Raw genomic sequence first — 24,875 nt, 5'->3', positions numbered from 1 at the left:
TGCTATTACTTTGTATAGGGTATATTTCACTTTGCTAGAGTTCATGAAGGACTTTCCAGGATTTTTTTCTGGGAGCATCCTGTTCATCATTTCCTATAGAACAATAATATTTCATCAAAACATATACCACAATTTATTGAGCCATTCCCCAACTAATGGGCATCCACTCAATTTCCAATGTTTTGACCCGAGAAGAGGGCTGTTATATATTTTTTTGTAATTATGGATAATTTTCCTTTTTAAAAAATCTCTTTTGATATACCTACTTAGTAGTGGTGTTTCTGGTCAAAAAAAAAATGCATGAATTTATAACCCTTTGAGCACAGATCACATCTTTTGATCATTTATTAATTGGGGCATGTCTCTTATTTTTTTTTTTTTTTTTATAAATTTGACTGAATTTTTGAGTGTTTGAAAAATGAGAACTTGCCAGAGAAATTTGCTACAAAATTCTTTTTACAATTACTATTGATAATTCCATTTTCCTCTATTTATTCTCTCTCTTCTTTTACCCTGTCTCTCCTCAAAAGTAAACCACTCTCTCCCCCAATGCTTTCTTTTTTATCACCCTCCGGCCTTCCCAAATTATGTTCTCCTATTTTCCTGCAGTGTAAGAATGATTTTTATACCCATACTGAGTGTGAATGTTATTTCCTTTTTGAGTCAATTCTGATGAGAGTAAGGTTTACTCACTCCCCTTCTCCTCTTTCTCTCTCTTCCTCTCCACTGTAAAAGCTTTTTCTGGACTCTTTCTATGGCAGATAATTTATACTATTCTATTTCTCTATTTCCCTTTCTCACATTAAATTCTTCTCTCACACCTTAATGTCATCATTTTAAAAGATATTTTATATTATATATATATATATATATATATATATATATATATATATATATATATATATATATATATATATATATATATATACAGTTTCACATACACATACATACATACATATATATATATATATATATATATATGTGTGTGTGTGTGTGTGTGTCCTCTATCTATATATAATCCTAACTGCCATAATGAGACAGTTCTAATGAATTACAATTATCATCCTTTCATATAGGAATGTAAACAGATAAACCTTATTAAGTCCCTTATAATATCACTTTCATGGTTACCTCCTTATGCTTCTCTAGAGTCCTGTATTTGAAAATCAAGTTTTTCACTCAGGTCTTGTGTTTTCATCATGAATTCTTGAAAATCCTCTATTTCATTAAATAACCACCTTTTCCTCTAAAGGATTATATTCAGTTTTGCAGGATAGGTGATTCTTTGTTGTAATCATAACTTTATTGCTCTCCAGAACATCATATTCCAAGTCCTTGGGTCCTTTAATGTAGACACTGCTAAATCTTGTGTGATTCTGACTGTGGCTTTACTATACTTGAATTCACTATATTGAATGCTTGTAATATTGTCTCCTTGCCTGGGAGTTCCGGAATTTGACTATAGTATTACTGGGAGCTTTCATTTTGGAATCTCTTTCAGGAAGTGATCAGTGAATTCTTTCAATTTTTATTTTACCCTCTGGTTCTAGAATACCAGGACAGTTTTCCTTGATAATTTCTTGAAAGATGATGTCCAGGCTCTTTTTCTTAATCATGACTCTCAGGTAGACCAATAATTTTAAAATTATCTCTCTTGGATATATTTTTTAGATCAGTTGTTTTCTTATGAGATATTTCATGTTTTTTCCTTTTTTTTTTTTTTTTGGTTTTGCTTTATTGTATCTTGATATCTCATGAGTTCATTAGCTTCCATTTGCTCAATTCTAATTTTTAAGGAATTATTTTCCTCAGTGAGCTTTTGTACTTCCTTTCCCAATCAGTCAATTTTGTTTTCTCATTAGCTTTTTATTTTTCCTTTTGCACCCCTCTCAAATCTTTTCCTAGTTTTTTCTCTATTTCTTACTTGATTTTCAAAATCCCTTTTGAGCTCTTCCATTACATGAGCCCAATTCTTTATTTTTTGGAGGTTTTTGATGTAGGAGCTTTGACTTTGTTATCATCTTCTGAATTGTGTTTTGATCTTCCTTGTCACCATAATAACTTTATAGTCATTTTCCTAGCCTATAACTTGACTTTTAACTCTTTGTTAAAGTAAGGCTCTGTTTCCAGGGTGAAGGGTGCACTGTCCCAAGATGTTTTCAGAGATCCTTCTAAAGACCTGACTACAAATCCTCTTTTCTGCTTTAGAAATGTTAGGAGTATACCATCATATTATAGCTGTAACATTTAGTATGCTAAAAAGCAAGAGTCCTGCTTAGTTGGCACTGAGGCTGGGGCTGAGACTATATTGATGTAGTCTGCATTGGATTCCCTGGATTTCCAATCTGTTGCTATAGATTTTTTCTACTAACCTTTCAAGTCTTCTTTGGTGTTTCTGGGCTGAAAGGTTTGGAAGCCACTAGTAGGGCAGCTGATCAGAGTTCCTGCTTCACTGAAGTTATGGTTAAGATTGGGGCTGGAGCCAGAGTTGGGGGCAGGGGTATGCTGGGCAGGCCTACACTGGGACTGCAGCAGTCATTTTTTAAAAGAGTTTGGAGAAGAGTTTAGGCAAGTTCCTATCTTTATTCCACCATCTTGGCTCTGCATCTTTTTATTTTGTTTTTAAACAAAATATTAGAGTATATAATTAAAGGAAAAATTAGTTAACATCTAGAAAAGCAAGATAGATAACATAGTTTTATAAAAAAAAATAGACCATGTCAAATATAATGAATTTGCTTTTATTTAGAGTTTTAATTAGACAGGTAGATCAGGAGACTGCAATAGATAAAAAGTTTATTCAGGTTTTAGGAAGTTATTTGACATAGTATATTTCATACCATTTTAACTGACAAAGCACCCCCCACTTTTGCTATGGGGCAATGAACTGAACACACTTAGGTGTTCATCACTCTTAAAATCATTTGTTGAAAGCATAAAAGTGCTACAAATGTTCTGCAGTATGTGGTTCCTATGGAGAAATGGTAAGATATGGGTTAGATGAAAAAAATATTTAGGTAAGCTTTAAACTAGTATTTCTGGTAGAGTGTCTTGGTAATATCTATCCATAACTTTAATAAAAATCTAAAAATCTTGATTTATCAACAAAGATAAGTGGATAGGGATTGGGAAGGGAAATAGAATAAGCATTTATTAAGTGCCTACTATGTGCCAGCTACTGTGCTAAGTGCTTTACAAATACAAATACTGCTAATGAGTAGCTAATGAGTTAAATGACAGGAATAAGATGTGACAGGACAGAATGTTGAACTAAATCTAAAAAGATGGAAATTTAATAAATGATTCCCAGTAGATGTCACTGTGGAAGATAATTTGAATGAACAACACTTTTCTCTTTTGTCAGGGAGTAGGAAGAATTGATTTTCTCTGGTCACATTTTTTCCTACCTACTGGGGCTGGAATAGATTATAATATTCCTCTGAGATCTATATTTTTGTCTTCCCTTCTCACTAATGGAGAAAATCTCAAAGGTCTCTGCTGTACTCTGTTTAGAAGTAACAATATAAACCCATGAAGTTTTTAGTCTAGGACAGTGGCTTTTAAAATGTGCTCCAGAAACCCATGGTAGTTCCCAAGACTTTTCAGGGGATTGTAATAATAATACTAAAATGTATTAATTTCTAATATGATATATATCATGATATATTGCTCACATAAATAAAAACTTTTTGTGGTCTCAATTTTTAAGAGTACATAGGGATCAAAAAAGTTTCAGAGCCACTGGTAGGACAAAGATACCAATTTACTGGACTTTATGTCCTTATCTAAAAAACTAGAAAGCTTGAAAATACAAAACATACATACATATATATGTATACATATACACACATATATACATATATGTTCTTATATATCTACATTATATATGTGTGATAATTTTTTCTAGTAAACAATAAAGATTCAAATAATCAGCAAGCAAAATTTAAAATATTAGAGAAACAAATACTTAGTAATGAGCTATATTGTCTATATATAGCATATAGTAATAAACAAAAGTCTGTTCCCAGATTCCAAACTCATAGTAGTTTGATCTCTACATGAACTGGAAAAAATGCAATTCCCAGTATTTTAAACTATTTAGGTCCCCTTAAAAGGCACCAGTGAGAGCCTTGCAAAATGAAATGAGTATCAAATTGGGATAAATATAAAATCCTAGTTGATTTTTAAAAATCAGTCTCATAATTACAAATAGGAGATACATTACTAGAAAAGTTTATCTGAAGGAAAAAAAATAAAAGATTTAGAGAATTTAGTTGACTGAAAACTAAATATGAATCAACAGTGTGATATTGCAGCCAAAAAGCAGTTTATTTATAATCTTTAGCTTAATAAAGGTCAGTTCTGAGCCCCACATTTTAGGAAAGAGATTATTCAAAGGAGTATATTCTAAAGCAAACTGAAAGAAGGGCCCTGCAGGAAATAGCCTAATGAGATCTGGTGTAAGGAAGTTTTATTGGTAAAAGAAAAGATTTGGGAGAGAAAAATAGCCATTTCCAAGTATTTGAAGGGTGGTTTTGTAAAGGATGATTAAATTTGCAGTTGCCCTTTCCACATCATGAGAGTAAAAGGGCATCTCAGGGGATTGCGACCTTACAATGCACAAAATCTACATAAAATTGTTTGATCCTCCGATTTTACCAGAGAAGAAGTCTGTATTTTTATGGCATTAAATGATAAAATATGTTGATATCATATAATACTATACATATATTTTATGCATTTCTGAATTTTGAGACTTTTTCTGTATCTTCTATAGTTTCCACAAAACTCCCTCCAAATTCTTATTTAATTTCGTATGCTGATCTGACATATATTGAAATTCTGATGGTGTGAGTTGAGATGAGGAGGTGATAACTGTTCTGTGCTGAGCCCTATGAAGATCAAGGAGAAGTTTCAGAGAGGAAAATTTAAGCTCAATGTTAAGGAAACTTTAACAATTAGAGTTATTGAAAAGTACAATAAATTTGTCTCAAAACATAAATGAGTTCTTTCTTCAGAGGGTTTTAACCAAAATCATACCTTCTAGATGATAGATTGTTTGATGTCATAAAGGACATTCTTGTTCAGATATAGATTGTTTTAGATGACTTGTGAGTCTCCTTCCCAATTTGTAGATTCTGTAATTCAAGCCCATTCTGAAACTAATTTTGTGATCTCAAAAAGTCTCAACCTCTCTGAGCCTTTTTTCTCATATGTAAAATAAATAGAATAAAAACAATTCATAATTATCTTTATAGACTTGCTATGAAAAATATCCTTTTAAAATCTTAAATATCATGTGAATATGAGATATTATTGTTGTTCATAAAATATTTAATATGAAGTCAGAATTTAATTCATAAATATCTTAAATACCTACTGTGTGTGACATACTGGATTTGACCTCTAGCTCTGTCCATGTCAAACACAGTAACCAAGGACTAATCACTTAAGCCTTCTGATCCTCATTTCTTCATCTATAAAAATCAATGTAGTAATACTTACAATACTTGTCTCATAGGACTCTTATGAAGAAGGCTTAAAAGACTTGAAAACTATATTTAGCATTACTTTTGTAATCATTATTATGGTATTATTATTTATTTGATAAACTCCCCTGGTTCACAATCACCTCTCAGATCAAATATACAATTTTTTGTTTAGCATTCAAAGCCCTTCACAACCTAACCCTCTTCTACTTTTACAATATTTTTGCATCCCCTCCATGTATACTGAGGCAATGACACTGGTCTCCTTGCTGATCCTCACACAAGGCCCACTATCTGCTGAATAGGCATTTTCACTGCCTGGTCTTTCCCCAGATCTAGAACTTTTCCCTTGCTTAACAGTTTACTGAATGATTGACTGAATTCTACAATTAGCTTCCAGGGAAAAGGTCATACAGATAATTCAACCTAGAAGCCATTGTCGGAGCTCTTATAGTAACCCCAAGTATAAAGAATGTCTGAGGGCATTTTCTGCATTTGTTTAAACAAAACAAAAAAAAAAAAAAAAAAAAAAAAAGCTCAAAGGCCAGTGACCTTTTATAGACCTTTCCTTTCCACATTTGGAAAAGGGAGAAGAACTTAAGTTTCTGTGCCTTTGCACTTATCTGCTAATATCCAGTGAGATAAGACATCAAGGCAGCCTATGCTTCAAAATCATATCTAAGCCAAATGGAAAGAACACTCACACAAGAAGGTGAGGAGATATGACAGTTGACAGAGCTTTTTAACAGATATCAAGTGAGTTTGCCAGAGGTGCTTCTAAAGAGATAACTGGAGACCTGTCAATCATCAGGAATGGGAGACAAGGAGACTGCAATCTGACAAAGAAGTACAGACAATTTGATCTAATAGAATCCATTTTAATTTGCCATAATCAACTGGATCATAGGAAAGAAATTCATTATATAGTCAGTAAGATTGTTGATTTTACTTCACATCTCTTGTTTTGACTCTTAACTACTAGCACTCCTATTTTGAATTATTCTAACAGCCCCTTTCTCTGTCTCCATGAATCCAATCTCCTTCTCAGTCTTTTTTTGCAGCTATTCTTAAACTGTGGTAATGACTGAATATAGTATCTCATAACTGAATGTGGGGAATCACAAGATGTGATTTATTATCATATATCTTTAATTTGTATACATATTTTATATACCTTTATACCTGAGATCACATAAAATTTTTCTCATGTAAAAAGGGGTCACAAGAGGGAAAATTTTTAAAAGCCTTGCTCTATAAGAACATTTCTGATCATGTCACACACTCATTTAAAAATCCTTCAGTTATTCTGATAGCCTAATCTGGATACTCTAATAGATCTGAGATCTCACAAATGAGTATTCCACCTATAGTTCAGATCAGAATCTTCTCTCATTCTATCAGATCCTTATCTGGGTCTTCACATGAATCCTGACCTTAGGTCCCTTCATGTTTGGGGCATTTTTCTAGACTTAATGATGTTTCCTAGATAATAAGGAAGCAGGGTATCAATTATTCAATAAACAAACATTTATTAAGTGTCTAAGGTACTCTGTGAAGTGGAGATATGCAAAATGAAATAGTTCGTGCCCTTGAGGAGTATACAGTCCAGCCATTTGAGATAACATATACCCAATATAAAAAATGCAAAATAGATACAAAGTTTTTTCCCCATTATTTATTTATTTATTTTATTTGTTTGTTTTTTGTTGGGGAGAGGGGAGGTAGAAAGAAAGGAAAGAGCACTAGTTTTGGATGTAAGAAGACCTGGTTTCAAATTCTAATTCTGTCTACTCTATGTTTTTGATCAAGATTTAAGCCTTGTTAACTTTAACTTTAACCTTATCCATAAATTGGAGGGGATAAGGGTTAGTTTAGAGACCTCCTGAAATCTGTCCATGGGCCCTATGTGCTGGAACTCTGTCTTTCCAGAAATCAGCCGGAGTCAGGATCACTAACCATCTTTATTCTTGATCTTTTACAGTCAAGGTCAGAGGCTTAGGCCTAGCAACCTCACACAAACCTTCCTCCCTCAAACACCCCAAGAGACTGACTCAGTGTCTTGTCTCAATTCCTCTTCCTCCTCCTCCTCCTCCCACACATGTCAAATCCCCCTCTTTGTCCCACCAATCAAGTCAGCAAGAACAGCTGGGGAGGGTCAACCTTCAAACAAGTTAATAGGGAACGATCCAATTAGTCTCACATGCTTTATCATCCAAGTGCATTGCTCAGTTCTAGCCCTTTACATCTCCCGCTTTCTTTTGTTTTAGACCACAAGTGGTCATGTCATCCCTAACTTTTCAGGGAGGTGAGAACCCCCAAAAAGAGGTGATCATGCCCCCCCCCCCCCCCGACTTCTCAGGAGGGGAGATGAAAGCACTAAAAAGGAGATAATCACGCCCTCCCTGACATCTTAGGAAGGGAGATGAAAAGCACCAAAGAGAAGTGGGGATTGCTAGCGGGTTTCTGGGTTGAAGGGCCTTATTAGAGACAAGTATGCATAAACCCATCAGCATGGGAGTTATTACACAAGCACATAGCAATAATGCAGAGGCTATTAGTGGTGACTCTCCCCACAGTCAGTGCAGACTCGATGTGGTGTAACAAACAGGAATTGTACATGTAAATAGTGATATAACAAACAATATAAATCAACATGGTTTTGTAAAAGATTTCCAGAAGTCCTAGAAGGAGGGTATGTAAACATCAGTCACACATATGCCTTCTTCAGCAACCAAGAGATAGTCCCAAACCAATCTACTGTCCATTGCTTCACGTGTTAGGGAATCCAATGATCCCCACAAGCTTTTGAAGTCCCATATCAGTTTTTTTATATGTTAGGGAATCCAATCATCCCTACAGGTTTTTGAAGTCCTGCAACAGTCTTATGATGCCTCAGAGAATCCAGTGATTCCTAAGGACTTTCAGTCCTACAATAGTCTTATGATACCTCAGAGAATTCAATGATTCCTGAGGACTTTCAAGTCCTACAATAGTCTTATGATGTCTCAGAGAATCCAATGATTCCTGAGGGCTTTCCAGTCCTACAATAGTCTTATCATGTCTCATAGATCTCAGAGAATCCAATGATTCCTGAGGGCTTTCCAGTCCTACAATAGTCTTATCATGTCTCAGAGAATCCAATGATTCCTGAGGGCTTTCCAGTCCTACAATAGTCTTATGATGTCTCAGAGAATCCAATGATTCCTGAGGGTTTTCAAGTCCAACAGTTTTTGATGTCCATAAGTCAAACGCCATAACTGCCAGGTTCTTTCAGTGGTGGGCACAGTCAGCAATGGAACCACTCGATGTTTCTTGGGTCTTCTCCTTCCTTTCAAGGGTCTGCTCCGTCTCTCTCCAATGGACAAGTGAATACAGCTTGTTGGCACCCATCTGATTCCTTCTCCATCTGTGGAGATACAAGCAAACCCTCTCCCCCAAGCAGTTAACCTATCTGGTCCCTTCCATTCACTACTTTCTGGGTCTCTCCACATCACTTGGCGATTATCTAAAGACAGTGGAGCTGCTTGCACTGGACACTGCCCTTCTGGTGGGTTATAAAACTTGTCTGCCGGAGCCAGTGCATCTTTGTCAAAAATTAAAAAATTAATGGTATAGAGAATTAAATTTAGAAGTTCTCTAGGGTTACTTGTGGCTTCCCCTTTCTTTTGTTTTTGGAGGAGTGTCTTAATATCTCTGTTTCTTCTCTCTATCATTGCCTGCCCTTGAGGATTAAAGGGTATGCTGTGGTATGTAAAATCTTATACTGTGCACAAAAGTGTATAAAATGTTTAGACATATATGCAGGTCCATTGTCTGTTTTTATTGCTTGTGGCACACCCATAATTGCAAATGCTTGTATAAGGACCACTCAGACTGTCTTTTTGCTGCTGGCATTGCAAATGTGAGGTGTCTACCACGACATGGATAAAAGATAGACAACCAAAAGATTTATAATGGGTCACATCCATTTGCCAAATTTCATTAGATCTCAAACCACGAGGGTTCTTCCCTGGAGGGAGTGTAGGAGCATGGAAAGGAAGGCAAGCTATACAGGCTTTTACTATGCTTCTAGCTTCTTCTCTTGTTATTCCAAATTGTAAACATAAAGCTCGGGCATTTAGATTATGATATTTAGAATGAGATTCTTGTGCTTCTTGAAATAAAGGAGTACTAGCCAACATGGTTAGAAGGCTATCTGCTTTTGAATTACCATCAAAAATAGGACCTGGAAGTCCACTATGGGAGTGGACATGCAAAATATAAATCTTACCTAGATGCTTTCTCACTCGCTCTTGAAGTTCCTTAAAAAGCTGATATATATATTGGAGGCTACAAATTTTATTTGGGCTGTGGCAATTCATTGTACCACACCTACTGTAGGCCGAATCAGATATTATATTTATATCTCCTGGATAATAAGCAAGAGCTAGAATGATTGCATACAATTCATTCTGCTGAGTGGACTGAAAAGGATTACTCTCTTTATAGTTAAGTCACGAGAATATACAACGCAAATATTAGGTTTGGATGCATCTGTAAAGATAGTTCGTCCTTTAAGAGGAATTTTAGAAACCTTTTCTTCAAGAATCCATTGCCAATTATGTCACAGTCTTGTTATCTTTAATGGAGACCCGTGTGTAAAATTTGGAGCCATGGCTAATAAAATTTGCCACTCTGGGATGGTTTCACAGCACACATTAACTTGTACATTAGTATAAAAGGTGTATATCTTGTCAGGTCTTATCCCAGATAATTGTACTGCTCGTTTAATGGCCTTTAATAAAATCCTAGCCACAAGCACTCGGTAAGAAATATGGCTTTGTTCTGGTTGTGCTGGGAGGTTCACCCACTCTATCACACTGTCTCCTTGATGAAGGACTGCTGTGGGTGCCTCTTGTGTAGCAAAAACTGATATTTCCAAGGGTTTTTGAGGAACTCTTTCAACCACATTGGATAAAGCCAGTTCAATTTGTCTCAAAGCCTCTTAAGCTTCTTTTGTAAGCTGACATGGTGAATTTAAAGTGCTGTCTCCCCTTAAAATGTCATATAATGGTTGCAAGTGACAGGTAGCCAAGCCTAGCACGAGACGCATCCATTGGATATCTCCTATCAATTTCTGGAAGTCATTTAAGGTGTTTAGTTCTCTGTTCTTAAGGAGAGTTTTTGTACTGTAAGCACCTTAGAATATACTTCATATCCTAAATATTGAAAAGCAGCATGTCTTTGAATCTTTTCTGAAGCTATGTGCAATTTATAATTCCTTAGTGTTTCTATGGTTTTTTTGTAGACATGCTTTTAACATTTGTTCCTCAGGTGCATATCCCAATATATCATCCATGTAATGTAATTAACATTACTTTTGGAAATGCTTTTCTTACTGGAGTAAGAGCAGCAGCAATATACATTTGACACATAGTAGGGCTGTTTTTCATTCCCTGTGGCAAAACTGTCTATTCATATCTTTTATGAGGCTCAGCTAAGTTAATGGTGGGCACTGAAAAGGCAAATCTTTTCATGTCCTCCTTATCTAGAGGGATAGAATAGAAACAATCCTTAATGTCTACAACCCAAAGAGGCCATTCTCTAGGCAACTGAGTAGGAGATGGAAGTCCAGGTTGAAGAGTTCCCATAGTTTCCATCTGTTCATTTACCTTTCTTAAATCAGTCAACATCCTCCATTTTCCAGATTTCTTTTTTACAACAAATACTGGGGAATTCCAAGGACTTAGAGAAGGTTGTAAGTGTCCTTGGTCACTTGACCTATACTATGTCTAGTAGGCTTGAATTCTTGGGTCTTCTCCTGAATTTTATCGCTACCTAAGGGCCACTGTTCTATCCACACTGGTGTATTAGTTTTCCATTGGATAGGAACAGGTGAAAGTGTTGGCAGGCCTTCAACAGCAGCCCTGCCTAAAAAACCGAAGTACTCATTTTTAACCCTAATTGTTGTAAAATGTCTCTTCCCCACAGATTGATGGGGATTTTTTCAAATATAAAAGGAGTAAAAAATCCTGTTTCACCTTCAAATATCCATCTTAAAGGGGTAGCACTAACTTCAGCTGCTATTGATCCTCCTACCCCAGACATGTAGATGTCTGCCTTAGTCTTTGGCCAGTGACTAGGCCAGTTTTGTACCTCTAATGACTGTGCGATCTGCACCTGTGTCCACCAGTCCTTCTAATGCTATGCCATTTATATCGATGGTGAGCATAGGTCGGTCAGCTGTCACAGCTGCTGTCCATTATATTCCTGGGTTTTGCTGCTTGGAGGCAGAACGAGGGTGACTGTCACCAGATTGCTTAATAGGGGTCTGTATCAATAAACCCGATGCTACTACTTCCCCTGGTTGATAAGTCACTATTTTCTCCCTGTGTTAGTGACTGGCATATTATCTATACATTCCCCAGTTTCCCACATCAGTGTATGAATGAACACTGTCTTGTAAGTACTCTCAGAAGGTGAAATGGTCAAGCCTACTGTCCCTGGAGGCAAGGGATCCATAGGCTGGAGAGGAGCAGATTTCACCTCTCCAGGTGGTATCTCAGTTGTCCCAGCTGCATACAACTCTATCCTCCCTAATTGTAGTCCCTTTCTCCCATAATGTTGCTTCCTGGCTGACTGATTGTGTAATCCCTTTCTCCCATCAGATGGTCTGGGTATTGGGCTTGGAGGCACTCTTTGGGTGTGGCATCGGCTGCCATCATGCCCCAAATGTTTTTTGCCTGGGGCCCTGGAGCTGGGCCTCTCATCCCGTTTCCCTGAATCAGTCTACACTCTGATGCCCAATGGAGTCCTCTCTTGAATTTTGGACATGGGGTTTTGGGTCTTGTTCTCCCAGCCTGTTTTCTCACTCTGTCTCTATGCCAACATTGAGCTTTCAGATGGCCTACTTTACTGCATTGAAAGCATTGACAAGTCTCTCTGGAAGTCCCTTGCCAAAAGGGACCCGGTTTTCCTATGTTGGGATCTTGGGAAGTCTGCACCATAGCCTGGCTACAAAAGGTATTTGTACCCACTGTAGCACAGCATCTTATGATCTCCTCTAAAGGAGCATCCCTATTCAGTACTAGTATAATCCTTCTACAAACCTCATTGGCATTGTCTCTAGCAAGTTGCCTTACCAAAGTGTCTGTTACTTCATTTTCACCATTAGCCCGTGTGACAGCTGTCTGCAAATGTGCCACAAAATCAGCAAAGGGTTCATTTGGTCCTTGTACAATTTTTGCGTAGGTCTCACCCTTGTAGTTTTTCCTGAGGAGAGAAGCCCATGCTTTGATAGCAGCAGCAGCAATTTGCTCAAATGCTGTTATGAAGTAATTAATCTGTACTGAAGCATCTGCATAAGAACCTACACCTGTTAGTAGGTCACAGGTGATTGAAGTATTAACTCCACTTTTACTATTTTGTTGGGCTTGAATCCTACAGAGCTCACTATATTCAGAAAACCACAACAAGTTTTGTCCAGGTTCCAAGCACAACTTTGCAATGATTTTCCAGTCACTAGGGCTTAAAGATTCATAAGCCAAATTGTGTATTAACATCTTAACATAATTTGATGTAGCCCCAAAGAGAGTGCAAACTTTTTTCAGGTCTTTAAGGACATCCATATTAAAAGGAGCATATTTTCTATTTTCTTGACCTGCAGAATTATGCTGTTGAATCACGGGAAAAATTTGAAGTTTGAAATCATTACCTATTTCTTTTCCATTTTTGATAGCTTCAGTAAGCCCTTTCTGTAAACTAGTTATGGGGGTTAGTGATTGCTGGGGAAGAGGTGCCGATGATATCACCGCCCCTCCCACTACTCCTCCCTCTGTCCCTGAAGGTGGAGTTGATGTGGGCTGATCAATAATCTGCTCTCTAGGCAGGGTTGAAGTCTCTTCAGGACAATCAGAGCCAACATACCCTAATTTCTCATTCAAATCCCCTTGCCCTCTGGCAAGGTCTTGAGTTTGCTTATTTTCTATGTTTTGTTCATCACACTTCCTCCTTTGTTCACTTTTCCTTCTCCTATAACTTGCTCAATAGCTTAAGTCTAATTGAATCACATTATATATATAAAATACCTCTGTGGAATTGAATAAGGCCCATTTTTTGCATAAAATTCTTTTATTTCAAGTCCCACTAGCTTCCAGTTATCTACACTTAGTTTTTCTTCCTTTAAGAACCAAGGGGACATGCGATTCAATGACTCTAAGAGACTATCCATTTGTGGGCTGGTTACAAATAAGCTCTTCTCGTCAATTATCTTAATTATATCCTCTATAGGATTACTACTAGGGGAAGCTGGAGCAGGAGCAGGGGCTGTATCTGGGTCGGCTGAGGCCCAGGGAATGTTTTTAGCTAACACCTGCCCCATCTCAGCTACTAGAGATTGCTGGTTTAGTCCTTAACAAGGTAAGTTCCTTATTTCTATTAGAAAACTCACCTAATCTCCTGGTCACCTGAGGACTTCAGTGGAAGTAGGGTGCCGGCCCCATGTTTGGACGCCAAAATGCTGGAACTCTGTCTTCCTAGAAATCAGCTGGAGTCAGGATCACTAAATGTCTTTATTCTTGATCTTTTCTTTTTATATTTAATAGTATTTTTTTATATTTGAACTAGTGTTCAAGATAATAGAGGGAATTGTATAAAATTTTTTAAAAGAGTTTTCCTTTTAACCTAAAAGACCTGTATATTTTAATATTTGGTCTAGGTCATGGACTTTTGAACATAACCTCTTTTGTACTACTCTCCCTTCTTTAAAAAGGGAAAGAATCAGAGTCAGAAAAATTTTAATAGAATCTTGCTGCTACTTAATGCTGCTCTTCCTCTGTCCTCTTTTGTTGAATGTTTTCACATATATGTATAATGTATATAGCTCACTTCTATTAATGGATACTAGCATCCTTTGTCTCAATTAAGTTGTTAGCTTAGTATCCCATTCAAAGATAGCTCTAACTAGATTGTTTGTTAATGAAGTCTATTGGTTACTTACTATCCCACCAAAATTTCTTTTTGTAGTTTTTAGTTTGAAACGAAGCAACTTATATAGAGATGCTAACCAATATCATTTGTATTTTGAGAATTATATTCCAGATCTTGATTTCTACAGTTCTATGAAACTTATACAATGGATATTCAAAAACGGCTATAGAGGAAGTTTAAACTTATGAAAATGTGTTTTTAAATTAAGTTGTACATGGCAAAAACTACACGACATGGGAAATACAAGGAAAATTGTTATCCACTTGCTACGAAAACAGTTTATCTGAAGGAAAAAAAAAAAAGATTTAGGGAATTTAGTTGACTGAAAACCAAATATGAATCAACAGTGTGATATTGCAGCCAAAAAGCAGCTTATTTATAACCCTTAGCCTAATAAACATCAGTTCTGAGCCCCACATTTTAGGAAAGAGATTATTCAAAGGAGTCTATCCTAAGGCAAACTGAAAGAAGGGCCATGGAAATAGTGAGATCTGTAAGGAAGTTTTATTGGTAAAAGAAAAGATTTGGGAGAAAAAAAAATAGCCATTTCAAGTATTTGAAGGGTAGTTTTGTAGAGGATGATTAAATTTGTAGTTCTCTTTTCACATATTTGCTATTTCACATATTTAACAAAATTAAAATGCTATAATTTACAATGTAAAATATCAAATATGAAAGTGATCATCATTAATTACTTTCATTCAGTGACAATACACAGGGCATTCATAAAACTTTGTAATAATGTAACTTGCATCTCAAAATTCCCATTTATCTTTCTTGTGATTTGGGGGATGTTTATTTCTTTGAAAAAATATAATAGCTTTGAGATATAATAAAAATATCCTTAGGGTCATAGCAAATATTTTTCTTTTTTTTAATAAAGCTTTTGATTATCAAATCCTATGCATGGATAATTTTTCAATATTGACTTTTGCAAAACCTTGTGTTCCAAGTTTTCCCCTCCTTCCCTCCACTCCCTCTCCTAGATGGCAAGTAATCCAATATATGTTAAACATGTTAAAATATAGGTTAACTAATATATGTATACATATTTATACAATTATCTTGCCGCACAAGAAAAGTCAGATCAAAAAGAAAAAAAATGAGAAATAAAACAAAACACAAGCAAACAACAACAAAAAGAGTGAAAATGCTATGTTGTGGTCCACACTCAGCATCCACAGTCCTCTCTCTGTGTGTAGATGACTCTCTTCATCACAACATCATTAGAACTGGCCTCAATCATCTCATTGTTGGAAAGAGTCATATCCATTAGAATTGATCATCATATAATCTTGTTGGTGCCATGTGTAATGATCTCCTAGTTCTGCTCATTTCACTTAGCATCAGTTCATGTAAATCTCTCCAAGCCTCTCTGAAATCATCCAGCTGATCATTTCTTAGAGAACAATAATGTTCCATAACCTTCATATACCAAGGCTTATTGAGCTATTCTCCAGCTGATGGGAATCCACTCAGTTTTTGGTTTCTTGACACTACAAAAAGGTCTGCCACAAACATTTTATAACAAATATTTTTCAAAACATTTTAAAAATAAGTATCTCAAGGGGCAGTTAGATGGCTCAGTGGATAGAGAATTGCCCCTTAAGCCAGGAGAACCTGAATTCAAATGCAGCCTTAGACACATAAAAGTGCCTCTGTGTGACTCTGGGCAAGTCACTTAACCCTAATCGCCCTAGGGGAAAAATATAACTATCTCACAGTACTACTTTTTCGTGAAATACAGAAAGAAGCTCTGTCTGGGCTATATCAGAGAGTTTAAGAGGAAAAAAAGTTTAGTGAGCTTGGCAAGATATGATGAAATCAGGTTGTGAAGGGTTTTAAAAGATAAAGATGTGTGAATAGGGAGGCATTGGAGTTTTTTTAAAAGGAGGAGTGATGAGCTCAGGTCTATGCTTAGGAAAATCATTTTACAAGAAAAATGAAGGATAGATAGAGTGGGAAGGCACTTGAGGCAAGGAAATCAATTATGCTCCTGTTATAAAATTCTAGGTGAGAGGTAATGAGAGCCTGAACCAAATTGGTGACTGTATGAGTTAAGAGGAGTCAGATACAAGAAATAAGGTGGTAGAAATGGCAAGATTTAACAACTGTTTGGATTCATGGAGTAAAGGAAATATGAGATCAATGATGATGTAGAAGTTATTAATGAATATAAGAAACTGAAAGAATGGAAGATAATTCATGATAAATAGGGAAATCTGGGAGAGAAATAGGTATTGGGGACAAAGAAGTTCTTGTTCTCTTTGTTCTTATTCTTCACTTTTTTTCACCTTCTTTTTCTTGTTTTTCCTATTCTTCTTGTTCTTGTTATCCTCCTTGTTCTTATTCTTTTTCTTCTTGTTTTTGTTCTTCTCTTCCTCCTATTCTTCCTCCTCCTCCTCTTTCTTTTCTTTGTTTTCTCCTTTTCTTCCTCCTCCTCCTTTTTCTTATCTTCTTCCTTCTTTTGCTATTCCTCCTCCAGCATGTTTGACATGTCCCTAGGACCTGCATGCAGTTCGAAATGTCTAATAGGCAATTGGTGATGTGGGACTGGAGCTCAGAGCAAGACTTGGATTCAAAATAGCCTTGGAGTCATTTGCATAGAGATGATAATTAAAATTACATGAACTAATGAGATAACCATGAAGGACAGTATAGAAAGAAGAGTGCCTAGGATAGAGACATTGTTCATTCCCTTATTTAAAGGGTAGATATGATTGATAATCCAGCCAGGAGTTGTTAGACAGTCAAAGGGAGAATCAAGAGTTATCAGTGTTTTAAAAAAATGCAGATGGAACAGTATCTAGGAGGAAAGAGGAGTTGATAGAGCTGTGTTAATTGGACCTAAATGGGGCTCCATGTTGTAATAAGAAGAATATTAGAAATCAGAAGATTCAAGTTCTAATATAAACTTTAAGTTCTTATCTCATCTGTGTGACCATAAGAACTCATTTAACCTCTTTGCTTTTCAACAATAAAATAAGGGGTTAGACTGAATGATCCACATTTCCTTCTAATTGTAAATTCTATGATTTTAAACATGAAAATTGATTCTTTAATTTTCAGGATTTAGACTTCACTTGTATATCTGTTCTTTGTCCAATTAATAAATATAAATTAATTTGCTGAACTTACACACTTGTGAATAAATCTATGAGAGTCTAAGCTTGACCAGCTGGTGTTTCTCTTCACAGAAAGGAGGCAGAAAGCCCTTTGAAATCAGTGAAAGGATTAGGAAAGCAATGTGCAAGGTAGGAGTAAAAGGTGGAGAAAATAGTAATGTAAATCATGTATTCCAAATTCCAAATGAACAGATTTCCTTTGACAGAACATAGTGAGTTTTATTTATTACTGATTAACAAATGATTAATTTATAAACAATTTTCCTTCCAAAGGATTATATATCAGAATGCCTGTATTTCCTAATTAGATTGTGTCTCTGCACATAAATTAGGGGAAAGTAATGTCTGTTGAATGGAGCATAGAAATCACGCATCTATGTCCTGACTATACCACTGATTTACTATATGACCTTGAGTAAGTCATTTATTCTCCCAGTCTAGTTTCCCTAATTATAAAATAGACATAAAAATACTTGCTGACTATCTTAAAGTTTAATGAGACAAAATAAAATGTGTATAACTCTTAGCAAAGAGTTTTTTAAATGTTACTTTTAAAAATCTAGATTTGTGATTTCATTGGTACAATATTGTTACTATTATATATTATTTTTAACCTTAATGTTAGAGGATTATAGTACTTTTTCTGTGCCCAGATAATCACTATGTATAATGGAAGGTTAAGTTAAATGGAAGCTCCATTTTTCTTTGTAATTTGGGCCTAGTAAATATCAAAGTTAATTTTCATTAAAGATTTTATGTGTAATATTTCATTTGTTTAACCACATCTTTAGGTAAATGATGCATATAAACTATTATGTCAACATAATTTAAACAGTAAGTGGCTCTTGATTTTGAGGGGATTTAATTCTAATTCATAGTAGAGAATATGGTGGAATGATTGCTGGATCTGAAGACAGAGACCTGGGGTTCAATTGCAATTCTACCAATTTCTCCCTTGCTTGACGCTGCACAAGCCACATGAATGTCCCTTGACTTCTTTTACCCCTTGTGTAAAAAGGGGGTTGGACTCAAAGAATTCTAGAATTTGTGATGCTAGCATATTGCCTCCCTATTAGTAGTTGTAGAATGATTTAATTCAAGTTTTATGTTGAAATATCTTTTGAGTTGGAAAATAATTTGATGACTTTTTTAATCTGATAGAAATTAAAAGAGCACAGTGAAATAGAATGAGATCCATAATTGCACAGCACTAGAGATGTTATTACTTCCACTACTCCATTTTATTTATTTTCCCCCCCACAAACTAAGCAACTGAGAAAATGTGTACAGTTTGCCAGGATAGTCATAAATCACTCACCCCACAAATTCTTACAATCTCTGGATGTTTTGTAGATATGCCTTAAGTAGAAAGTTACATTGTTCTAATAGAAGAGCTGTTGCTCATTGAATAATACATTCTGATACCATTACTCTGAGAAAAAATTAGATGTTTTCTTCAACCCACAAAATGGAGTTTGTTTCTTATCTGTCCTCACCATTTGGGGAGCTTTCTAGGTTTAAAAAAAAACCCTCACATTTTGCAATAAAATAAAAATATATTTTAAAAAATCAATTTTAGACATTGGGAGAGCTTTGGTTTCATAGCAGTTTTGGGAAAAAGAATAGAGGGATTTTATGGATTGCAAGCTTAGAATGTGTCAACTAATGATGCAGAAATCAAATTAATGAGACCTAGGACTATATTAAGAGGCCTCAGTTTTAGGAAAGGAGGGGTAAGAATCCCACTGTACTCTATATACATCAGACTTCACCAATTCTGAATGTCATGTTAAGAAGCACTGATAAACTAGAGAATGTCTGGAAGACAGCAGTCATGATAGTGAAAAATCTTGAATCGTATCATTAGGATTGGTTAAAGAAACTTGAAGTGTTTAACTTAGGTCTAGAAGGATACATAAAGGAAGGGACACAAAGAACTATATTTGAATATTTATAATATTTGAAGTTTTGTTTGTCTAGTTTATCATGAGGGAGAAAATTGGGTTTGTTCTTTTGAGCTCTAGGTGGCAGAACAATAGATAGAGTTGCAGAGGGTACATTTAGGCTTCATACAAAGAAAAACTTCCTAAGAGCTAGTCTTTCATAAAGGAAAGAACTCCTTAATAGGTAGCAGGTTTTCCATCCGTGAAGTTCTTCAAGCAGAAGCTTGACAGCTATCTTGTTTATGAATTAATTCAAATTCTGTGATATTACATAAATACTAACCTAAATATGCTCCCTAAAAGACCAATCATTTCTTTGGTGGAGAAATTCCTATCATAGACACAGATACAACCCCTCTATCAAATAGCAGTTGATGAAAAAGCTGATATACCCATTACTTTGTGACTAACACAGAAACAATCCTCTCCCATCTTATTTAGGCAGTTCTCGGGCAACATGTTGCAATGTATCACTTTATTAGGGCTGTTTTCTTATTTTTACTCCCAGTACTACAGCGTCCACTCTTCCAGCATAGCCGTGGTGCTTCAATGGTGAAGGAGATTCCAGAAATAATTATAAAATTTTAATAGCTTCTTCCTCAAAACAGGTTTAGTTACCAAGATCATGAGATTCCAGAAGAATTAAAATATTTCAGGTATATTTACTTTTATTCTCAAGGCCTAACAAATGAGGTCACAGTAAGAAATTGTTTAGTTGAAAATGCTTGTTGATAATGTAGAGGCCTCTCTCTAGAACAGGCAAAATCCAGGCTTGAGAAAAATATGTTATTTTCCTTAAAAAAAAAAAAAAAAAGTAAATCTTATGGAAAAGAAAAGCTATATTATAGAGGCAACATGATAGTCTGGTTATTCTCGGGCAGATAAAACTAACTATAGTCTTTCTGAACGAAGCTGCTTCTCTTGTCCAAGCTTCAATCGCTTCATATATTTTTTTAAAAATGGAGTTGGGGAGTAAAGGACCACAGAGGAGACTCCCAGTTCTAAATTCTAAATTTTGCTGCCAGTGGTCACGAGGGGGCAGTGCTAGTCCGATTTTAGGCAAGGAGGGAGTGCCCGAGTTTCCGCCCACTCGCAAAGGTAGCAGTGAGACAAGTCGAGTAGTCAGTCAGTCCGTGAGCCTGTCGGGAGGTCGCTGAACTCTAAATTAATGGTGACCCCGATAGTAAGATCCTCAGGTCCATCCCTCTCGGGGCCTAGAGATAGCTGGGCTCTCCCGCAGTCAGCCTCTCCAAGTCCTGTGACTGTGGACTGAGAAAGCCCACTAAACTGGCTTTGCAGGGGGGGCGCCTGTTGGAGGGGGTGGAGAATGAACGCCCCAAAGACTCCGATCCTTCAGGGCAAAGAGGAGCTAGAAGATTCTCCAAATCGAAAGTAGCAACTAAGCCCGCAGAAGGAGAGATTTAGGGAGATAGGGACCAGAAGTTTAGGAAGTTGCTCAGGTGCACGATGGTATCACCTGTGAAAAGGGGCGTCATTATTAACATTATACCTTGTGCTTATTAGAAGGTTGGGGCAGTATTACTTCCACGTGCCCCCTTCCCCATTTTCCCGGAGTCATTGTCACTGCACAATTGGGGTGGGGTGGTGAATGCATGCTTAGAACTTAAGGGGATTGGGCCCGGGCTACACCTAGGGCTCAGGTTTATGTAAAGGACAGGAGGTAGGTTCTTCTTATTTAAAAACAAAACAAAAACTGCCCCTTTCGCTTTCCTCTCCAGGCAGTTAAGCCAGCTCTTGATTTTCAAGTTCTCTGGTTCTAGAGTTCAAAGTCCAGAGGACTTTTCGGGTCTGAGATCTATTCTGAACTGACCTTTCTTTCTTGAGAGAATCTGGTTGGGAGCTCCAGCCTCAAGGGAGGGCGCTCTTCTCCGGAGGAGCCCGAGCATTGTAAAGACCAGGAAAGATTGAGTGGAAGATCCGGGGTTGAGAAGCCGAACAGGAAGATCAAAGAGAAAGTTCTCCCTGCCTCCTCCCCACCCCAACTTTTGGAAAGAACTGAGATGGAGGAGGAAAGATGCAGGAGAGCGTTGGAAGCTTCCCGTGCTATTTAGTTATCTCATTGCGTACAGAAGGCGTGAGTAGAAGCGCTATCGGCAGAGCTCTGCCTCCGACCCACCGCGGGGTTGGTCTGCTGGGGCCTCTGATTGCGCGCGCCTTTACTCCACTGTCTCCACTGCCTAGGGTTACGCTAATGCCAAACACCCCAGTCCCAACCCTAGAAGCAGCTCCACCCGAGAGCCGCACGGAGTCTACGAAATAGATGCGCAGCTCGCTAAGTTGAAAGGTGAGGGGCTAGCTTAAGACCTAGTTTGGGTCGCGCTGTCCTGGAGAGGAGAAAGGTGCAACTTGATGAGCTAAAGAGGGAAAAGGGGAAAGTAGGATATCCAGCCTCGCCCTGTCTGTGGACCCCGGCCTGGAGATCCACACTATCATCCTTGTTAATAAAGGCAAAGTGGGAGGAACAGAAAGAAGAAGACGTGGGTGCTTCTGTATGCGAAAGAAGTCCTGTTTAAGAGCAGGAACCGAAAGGAGCGGATCAGGGAGCTTCTGTGTTTGGTGTGAGGGAGAGAAACAGGGAAGTCGCTGAATTTCACCCCGCCCTCCATCCAGCAGTTGAGAAACCACGGGATAGGGACCGGGAGGGTGCTGAGGAGGAGGTGTATATCACATACGTAGATGAGACACATCAGGGCGACTGTGCATCTGTCTGGCTGAAGGATCCTCCTCCTCCTCCTCCTCAACATGGTACTACGTGTTAAAAAGCCAACCAGAAGCAAATAGTAAATAGAGATGCTTGAAGCCACAGAGGAAAGGAGACGAACGGGACGGAACCAAACAGAAGAGAAATTGAAGGAAAGGGAGGACTAACCTAACCTTGTGTCTTCCAAATAGATTCTCCAACCGGGCTTGTTCCAAAGAGGGGCTGTGATTAAACCTCTTCTCAGCCACCCACCCTCAACCCAGTGACAGACAGAAGCTCGCCTGAGAGGGAATAAGCAATAGATCACTGTCTGTGAACTGCGGCTGCCGTTTGCGAGGGATTTGATTTTCTTGCTTTTACATTTTTCTTCCATTTTTTTTTTTTTTTAAAGGTGTTTCTATTTCCCGATTCCAGCTCTGTAGCATTCCGGCTTCAATTTCGCAGATTGTGGATTTTTACCTCATCCGTCTCCCTTTTTCTCCAAGGAAAGAAAAGGATTAAAAGTTACAAGTATTGTTATCGTTAGGTTTGAAGATTATTCTTCCCTTATTCCCCTTAGTGTGATTTAAAAGTACTAAATACTATGTGTACCAACATAGTTTACGAATGGCTGAAAGCCCTGCAGCTTCCCCAGTACGCGGAGTCCTTCGTGGATAATGGCTATGATGACCTGGAGGTGTGCAAACAGATCGGAGACCCTGACCTGGACGCCATCGGGGTCTTGGCGCCCCAGCACCGGCGCCGGATCCACGACGCCGTAAGGAGGCTGCGGGAGCAAGACGCCAATGCCGCTGGCCTCTACTTCACCCTCGAGCCGCAGCAGCTGCAGCCCCAGCAACAGCCTGGTTCCCCTTCCCCAGAAATCTACACCAGCCACCTGGTGGAGCAGTATGAAGGTCAGGCTTGGAGGGAGTCTCAGCCTGGCCAGACCCAAGGATCCAGGGGGGTTTCCAAGAACCAGAAAGCAGGGTCCCGCAGCAAGGAACTAGTGACTTACCCCAAACTCAAACTGAAAATCATGATCAGGGATAAACTCGTTCGGGATGGAATCAACTTAAGCAAGCCCCCATACTCCAATAAGGTAAGAACTAACCTCTCCACACTCTCCTAGCCATCCCACCCCACTAGTATGCTTGTATTCATGAAAGTGGCAGTGCCAGTTTAGGCTTGGCGGTCCCTGGTGAGCAATCTCACATAACAGGGAAGGAAGAATGATACTGATGTTTTGACTTCATTTTACTTCTCCTGAGAAGGAGGTGGTCAAGCAACTTCTAATGTACCAAACTGAGATAGGAAAGGGACTTGCTGTCTTCCCCAAGAAGTCCCTTTCATAGCTGCTGTTCTTACTTGTCGGATGTTGTTTCTCCTGCTGGAGTATAGGAGTATTATTAATGTCCTCTCTCGTAGCGTTTCAGTCTGAAAGAATAGCAGATGTCATTATTTCCCACCTTTCTCATCTCCTTTCCTAGTCCTCTTTTTTTTTTTTTTTTTTTTGATGTTGCCTCCGGAATTCTCAAATGTTTTCCCATTTATAGTTTTTATAGATAAGTAGAGATGCCTTAAAGAGAAGAATTCTTTGAAAGTGTTGACTGGAGACAATAATAATAATAACAATAATAATAATTGATAATTACAAAATAGGAGGAAATCCCAGGATTATTGAAAAAAATTGGAAAGTAATGTCACCTTTAGATCTTGGGGAGGGAGGGAGAAAAGGGAATGAATAAAACATATATTAAAATCCTGGAAATGTCTTAAGGTAATGACTTGAGTTTTCCAAATACAGAACTTATAAAGAAAGCAGCTAAATCAACTGAGCGCAAAGGTTGACTAAGCAAATGCTTGAGGTCAGTATGATGTAATGTGTTTGATGGATGTGTTCACCTCGGAAGAAGGGGTTGATTCATTAAGTAAAACTTTGGATTGTAGACTGCTCCAGATAAGCCACATGTGAAGGACTGGAGAAATAAGAACTAAAGAGCTAATGAAATTGTTCAGTTTGAATAAGGAAGTGATAATAGACATTATTGTCATAAATGATGACAAACTTTTTATGAAGTCTTTGGGAAATTACTTGGAAATTATCACAGTTCAGTAAAGGTTTTAGATACTCTCTAGAAAGGATAGAGTCAAAGTATAGGTAGAAGGTGGTGTATATTAACAAAAATTTAAATGAGAAAATGTCATTTCACACAATACCATGCTTCTTAGCTCAGAATACAATGTGTAGCTTTGCTTCACACTTTTAGGGTGGAGAATACTTCCTTCTATCAAAGAAAGATGATATCTTAAGAAGATGTCTAAAGGAATACATTTTTAAAAAATGCCTATTACAGCTTAGTAATGTAGAGTTAGAAAAGGATGAATGAACAGAAAATAACATAGTATGCTAAATGATTGGCTACTTTTAGAAAGGCAAATGGGAAAATAAAAGTAAATTGAAAGGAATTATGAAGATTCTTAGTAGGTTGTTGTCCTCTTTTGGAAACAGTATCAAATGAAGTTAAAAAATGAAAGTGTATTAAAGAGCAGAGTAGATGGTTTAATATATTTATTTGGGTTTTATAAGGCATTTTGAAATAACATTAAAATTTTGAGTAACTTACTCTAGGGCATAATCTAGCTAGTT

The 24,875-nt window shown here is 37.3% G+C and overlaps 1 protein-coding gene across 2 annotated transcripts in view; it reads left to right on the top strand.

Annotated features, from left to right (window-relative positions):
- The first annotated feature begins 20,793 nt into the window (after positions 1 to 20,793).
- Positions 20,794 to 24,875, top strand: part of SAMD5 (sterile alpha motif domain containing 5) — a 479,697-nt gene continuing 475,615 nt past the window's right edge. Inside the window, exon 1 of one of the 2 annotated variants that reach the window (XM_074309598.1) lies at positions 20,794 to 23,327. In XM_074309598.1, the coding sequence (XP_074165699.1) occupies positions 22,830 to 23,327 (498 nt within the window). In that variant the 5' untranslated portion in view covers positions 20,794 to 22,829. The remainder of the gene's footprint in view (positions 23,328 to 24,875) is intronic. The other variant, XM_074309597.1, reaches the window with a different exon arrangement.

Source organism: Sminthopsis crassicaudata, chromosome 4, assembly GCF_048593235.1.
Source record: "Sminthopsis crassicaudata isolate SCR6 chromosome 4, ASM4859323v1, whole genome shotgun sequence".
Lineage (NCBI taxonomy): Eukaryota > Metazoa > Chordata > Mammalia > Dasyuromorphia > Dasyuridae > Sminthopsis > Sminthopsis crassicaudata.
The sequence above is the reverse complement of the archived record's forward strand: the minus strand, read 5'-3'. Positions and strand labels throughout refer to the sequence as shown.